Genomic DNA, 5,894 nt, shown 5'->3' with positions numbered 1-5,894 from the left:
GATTACAGGCACGCACCACCATGCCCAGCTAATTTTTTGTATTTTTAGTAGAGACAGGGTTTCACCATGTTGACCAGGATGGTCTCGATCTCTTGACCTTGTGATTCACCCGCCTCGGCCTCCCAAAGTGCTGGGATTACAGGCTTGAGCCACCGCGCCCGGCCTCTAGCATATTTCTTGATAATTTCCTGATGTGACCTGCTCTGTCTACCTGCCCCATTCATCAGACATGATCTTTATTCTCACATGCTCTGACTATTGAGGGATCACAGTGTAGACCCAGAGTCTACAATCAGCCACCCTGGGCTTCTCTCCCCTAGTCTCTTCCCTATCGAAGCCCTGTGTCCTCTGCATTCTTCCTTCCAGTCAAGAACCCTATTGAGGCAAGTGTCTTGCTGGCTGAAGCCTCGCTGGCACGGAAGCAGCGGAAAACACATACTACCTTTATTCCACTGATGCTGAATGAGATGCCACAGATTGGGGACCTGGTGGGTTTGGATGCTGAGTTTGTCACCCTTAATGAGGTAACCAAGACCAAAAGGATGGGGCACTGGAAGAGAACTCTGAGGATATTAGGAGTTGTAAGCATTTCTCTGATTTTCTTATTAACTCTTCTCATGTAGGAGGAAGCAGAGTTACGCAGTGATGGTACCAAGTCCACCATTAAACCAAGCCAGATGTCAGTAGCCAGGATTACCTGTGTTCGGGGCCAGGGACCCAATGAGGGTATCCCCTTCATTGATGACTACATCTCTACCCAGGAGCAGGTATTAGGATATGGAGATGCAAGTGAGGCACACCTTGGTGCTTATGTACAGTGCTCAAGAACCCAGGGAAGAGTGGTAGGGGAAAACACCTCACTTCCTGAAAAGGACTTGTCCTTTTCTCTATTCCTAGGTGGTGGATTACTTGACTCAATACTCGGGTATAAAGCCTGGTGATCTTGATGCCAAAATCTCATCCAAGCACCTAACAACTCTCAAGTCTACCTACTTAAAGCTTCGTTTTCTCATTGACATTGGAGTCAAGTTTGTGGGTCATGGCCTGCAGAAGGACTTCCGGGTCATCAACCTGATGGTTTGGCAGGGCTCTTTTAAGAGTCTTATTTTGAGGGTGGGCCCCTCAGGGTATACATTGTGCCTTTAGAAAATGGGGAATTATAGATCCCCTACCTTAAGTCTCTCCCTCTTTTATCTTTGCCAGGTGCCCAAGGACCAAGTCCTTGATACCGTCTACCTGTTCCATATGCCTCGAAAACGAATGATTTCCCTGCGATTCCTTGCTTGGTACTTTCTGGGTGAGTTGCTTTGCCTTGTAGGCTCCTGTGGTGCACATTAAGAGCAGAAGCAGCCATTTAAAAAACAAAAAAAAAGAAATCATGTCCTTTGCAGCAACATGGATGAAGCTGTCGGCCATCATATTAAGTGAACTAACTCAAACAGAAAATCAAATACCACATATTCTCACTTATAAGTTGGAACTAAACCATGAGTACATACAAACATAAGGATGGAAATAATAGACACTGGGCCTCTAAAAGGGGGGAATGATGGGGGAATGGGGACAGTTGAAAAATTATGTATTGGGTACAAAGTTTACTATTTGCATATTAGGTATACTAGAAACCCAGTCCCCACCAGTACATGATATACCCACGTTATGAACATGCACATATACCCCAAATCTAAAAAAAAAAACATGGCGGGGGGGGGAAGAAAAAGCAGGAACAGTGTTAGAGGATAAAGTGGGAGTAGGGGGGACCCTCAGTTAGTGGTGACAATTACTCATGGATTTAATTAACTTCAGTATCCCTTCTGTGCACTGAGGAAGGTGTTTGAGTTTCCCTTAAGGGCAGTCAGGCTTTTTAGTTTTCTGGAGTCAGTTGGGAGTGGGGAGACATGTTCCTCCTTCCCTTTGCTGGGTCCCAAACTATTCCACCTTTACTTACCCCAGACCTGAAGATTCAAGGGGAAACCCATGACAGTATTGAGGATGCCCGCACAGCCCTTCAGCTCTACCGAAAGTATCTGGAGCTAAGCAAAAATGGCACTGAGCCTGAGTCTTTCCACAAGGTGCTCAAGGGTCTTTATGAGAAGGGCCGAAAGATGGACTGGAAGGTGCCAGAGCCTGAGGGCCAAACAAGTCCCAAGAGTAAGACCTGGGATGGGACAAGGGAAACTGGACTGGGTGGATTTTGTATTTTGTTTGTTTGTTTGAGACAGGGTCTCACTCTGTTGCCAGGCTGAAGTGTAGTAGCATAATTACAGCTCACTGCAGCCTCGACCTTGTGGGCTCAAGTGATTCACCCACCTCGGCCTCCCAAATAGGACAACCAGGCGCACACCACCACACCGAGCTAATTTTTGTACTTCTTGTAGAGACAGGGTTTTGCCATGTTGTCCAGGCTGGTCTTGAACTCCTGGGCTCAAGCAATCCATCCACCTTGGGCTCACAAAGTGCTGGGATTACAGGCATGAGCCTGGTGCCCCCAGTTGGGTGGATTTTGAGTGCATATATGGAGAACAGCACTTAACAGTTTACAAAGCACTTTATCCTCCTAATATTCAGTGAAATAGATTTTATAGAAACTCTCCATTAACTATAATGTCCTCTTGCCCAAGTCTAAAATGTTCAGGGAAGGTCCATGCCCTTTTTTCTCTTGCATTTTTCCTTCATAGGAAGTATGAGAAGATGATTTTTCTCTGTCAGCTTGAATCATGCTTTTGGTTTTGTCTCTGACAGATGCAGCTGTCTTCTCCTCAGTGTTGGCGCTCTGACCTACCCTTCCCAAAGAACTACTGCCCTCTCCCTTTACTGTTCTATAGTCCCAGAACTGGGAGATGGCTTCTTAAGTTGGCTATACCTTGTCCACTTCCAGAATTGGACGTGCTCAGGGTCTACAGATGGTGCTATTAATAGAACTGGAATACAGCAGAATTGTTGCAAAGGTTCTAGGAGCCAGATTCATTCCTTCTTCATCCTTTGCAAAACAGTGGTACAGAAACAGAGTCTAGAATTGACCCAGATGGAAAGTAATTGGTGTTCTTAATATCCTGGGTGACTAATATCCAGGCAAAGAAGCTCCTGGAGCCAAAACTGTCAGTTCCTAGCTGGCTAGGAATTGAAGTCCTGAACAGTGACAGAGGATACCACAGTAGTTCAAGACTTAGCACAAGTCACCAGCTGCTTCAGGGATGCCTGGAGGGGCCAGCATGTAGAGTGTTGGTGGCCCAAGCAAACTAGTGTTGCCAATACCGTTGCCAAAAGGGCCTTTGGATCCTGAACAAAGCTTGGCTGCTGGCTTCATTTATTCCTGCCGACAGCTGAGAAGCATTTGTCTTCCATCCCACTCTCCTCTCCCAAGTTTTGTTCTGTTTTTTAAAAATTTGTTGTAAACTGCATGTTTTATAAAATAAAAACAAAATATTATCTTTTGTTATTTATCTCATTAGAGAACTGCTAGTGTTCTCTGGTTTCAGTCTTCCTCTCCTTCCTTTGTATGAAGGTAAAGGATCGGAATCCAAAGTTACGGATGTGGGAAAGGGTATAATTATTCCTTTTGTGGACAATGCTGGGTCTTTGCTAGTAGCTGCCCGGTACCCTAAGTCAGACTGTTTGAAGATGTACGGAATGGTTACCCCGTTAATTGTGTAAGCCGGCAAACTACAGGTCCCAGTATAGTTTGAGACCTGTAGTTGCTCACAAATATCAGTCTGGTGCTGCGGTGCGTCCTGGGAGATGTAGTTTCCTGTGTATTGAAACCTGGGCTGCTAGCTGGCCTGTCGTGCACCGTTTTGAAGGTCCTAGCCCACCTGGGCTGGCTTAAGCGCACGCTTGGCCAATCCCACTCAGCATGCCCGGGTTCTGTCTTCGCTTCAGGCCACTCCTATTCTCCGGCTGACCCCTGGTGGTCACGTGGAGCTGTTCGCCACGCAAGTCTGGGTCCTTCGGCGATTGCCCGGGGTCCTTGCTGTCCGGGAGCCGCTCCTAAGCTGCCTGTTCGCGCGAGAGTTTGGAGGGGCGGGTTTGGGTTCAGTGTCTGATTGGGGCTCTCACCGCAGCACACCCGAGACCCGCTTAGATACCAGTTAGCACCCGGGGAGCTGGGTCAGGCCGTCGCCGGGCCACCCCGTGTGTGGCAAGCGGCGAAGCGCTCTGGAGAATCCCGGACAGCTCTGCTCCGCGCAGCCAGGTGTAGTTTCGGGAGCCACTGGGGCCAAAGTGAGAGTCCAGCGGTCTTCCAGCGCCTGGGCCACGGCGGCGGCCCTGGGAGCAGAGGTGGGACGGACGCGGGCGGCAAGGCGCTGGGCGCTGAGGGTTGGGGATGGACGAGAGCGAAAGAAATGGCGGAGTTCTTAGAAAGGGGGCTGGTCCGTACTGGTAATCACTTACGGGCTGGAGGTGGGGATGCAGGAATCTTCGGTGCAGAATCCAAATGGGCCCTAGTTATTGAATGCTCTCCTCGCTGGCCTCCTGGCCTGACTGAGGGCTCCCTGCCGGCAGTTCCCCGGTGCCTCAGTCCTCACGTAATCGTCAGCTTACCTCCTGTAGCTGCCACAAAGCCCCGTGAGCCCTAGGCATGCAGTGCTAAAGTACCAACACTTAGGGCCTTACCTATCCACGTAGTGTCGGGGGCTGAGCCCCAAGTCCTGAGCTCTCGCTCCCACCCACTGCCCTGGGGGAATCGGAGCCTTCAAGCGCTGCAACAGAGAAGCCCTTTTGTGTCCCGGCCATTTCCTGGAAAGTAGAGCCAGAGTCACAGTGAGGCCTTTGAAAGCTTTGGGGTGAGGAGTGGGTGGGGTGGGGGGGTAGGGAAAAATGGAGTTGGCTTCTCACATTTATGTTTTATGACCTCTCAAACCCAGGTGGAGCGACCCCATTACAATAAAGATGAAAGGCTGGGGTTGGCTGGCCCTGCTTCTGGGGGCCCTGCTGGGAACTGCCTGGGCTCGGAGGAGCCAGGATCTCCACTGTGGAGGTAAAGCACAACGGGAAAAAGAACTGAAGGAAGTAGAGCCTTGGGAGGGCATGAGATCCAAGGACTGGGAGAAGGATGAATGGAAATCCTGGGTTGATCCCATTCTCCTCCCACCCTACCCCCTTCCCTATCCCTGCTCCCATTCTCTCCTCTTCTGCCAGCGTGCAGGGCTCTGGTGGATGAACTAGAATGGGAAATTGCCAAGGTGGACCCCAAGAAAACCATTCAGATGGGATCTTTCCGGATCAATCCAGATGGCAGCCAGTCAGTAGTGGAGGTAACTGTAACTGTTCCCCCAAATAAAGTAGCTCACTCTGGCTTTGGATGAAAATTCAACTGCTTAAGGACCTTTGTTTAATAGAAATGAAGAAAACAGACCCAGAGAGATAAAGGTTTGGCTCTCTCTCATTTAGAAGCTGCAGCGTTCTACCCCATGCACTTGCATCCTGGCTGTAAACCTTAATACTTTGTTTCTGCTGTAGAATTTGTTAGCAAACAGGGAGTCCTGATCACTCCGCTTCTCTACATCCACATGACTCATGTTTTTAGTGTAGCACTGTGGTATATATACAAATATCTGTTCAAAAAAGAATAAAAGTATAGAAATCTGAGTCAGAGCTAAAAATAAAAAATGAAAAAAACAAAGAATAAAAGGTCTTATCCTCATAATTAGGAAATTTATTTTAGTCAAAAACAACACACGTACACAAAGCTGTATCTAATAATCAATATATAAGGGAATGTTAAGATTACGGTGCTAGCCTGGGAATTATGCCAAAATCCCATTTCTGCAAAAAAATGCAAAAGTTTGTGGGGCATAGTGGCATGTGCCTGTAGTAACAGCTACTTGGAAGGCTGAGGTGGGAGGATCACTTGATCTCAGGAGGTCAAGGCTGCAGTAAGCCATGATGCTGTC

General features: G+C 48.4%; 2 protein-coding genes across 7 annotated transcripts in view; both read left to right on the top strand.

Moving 5' to 3' along the window:
* PAN2 (poly(A) specific ribonuclease subunit PAN2) overlaps positions 1–3,456 on the top strand; it is a 15,803-nt gene extending 12,347 nt beyond the window's left edge. For 5 of the 6 annotated variants that reach the window (XM_017536325.2, XM_017536323.2, XM_017536324.2 and 2 more), the window contains exons 21-26: positions 367–524; positions 624–767; positions 898–1,077; positions 1,204–1,297; positions 1,954–2,151; positions 2,743–3,456. In XM_017536325.2, coding sequence (XP_017391814.1) covers positions 367–524; positions 624–767; positions 898–1,077; positions 1,204–1,297; positions 1,954–2,151; positions 2,743–2,777 — 809 coding nt within the window. In that variant the 3' untranslated portion in view covers positions 2,778–3,456. Of the gene's footprint in view, positions 1–366; positions 525–623; positions 768–897; positions 1,298–1,953; positions 2,152–2,742 lie in introns of all 6 variants that reach the window. The other variant, XR_005201496.1, reaches the window with a different exon arrangement.
* Positions 3,457–3,755: 299 nt separating this feature from the next.
* CNPY2 (canopy FGF signaling regulator 2) overlaps positions 3,756–5,894 on the top strand; it is a 6,284-nt gene continuing 4,145 nt past the window's right edge. The window contains exons 1-3 of the mRNA XM_017536326.2: positions 3,756–4,278; positions 4,866–4,978; positions 5,140–5,255. Of these exons, the coding sequence (XP_017391815.1) occupies positions 4,891–4,978; positions 5,140–5,255 (204 nt within the window). The 5' untranslated portion in view covers positions 3,756–4,278; positions 4,866–4,890. The remainder of the gene's footprint in view (positions 4,279–4,865; positions 4,979–5,139; positions 5,256–5,894) is intronic.

The sequence above is a fragment of the Cebus imitator genome, unplaced genomic scaffold, assembly GCF_001604975.1.
Source record: "Cebus imitator isolate Cc_AM_T3 unplaced genomic scaffold, Cebus_imitator-1.0 Scaffold96, whole genome shotgun sequence".
In the NCBI taxonomy this organism is placed as follows: domain Eukaryota; kingdom Metazoa; phylum Chordata; class Mammalia; order Primates; family Cebidae; genus Cebus; species Cebus imitator.
This window is presented reverse-complemented; position numbering and strand designations above follow the sequence as displayed.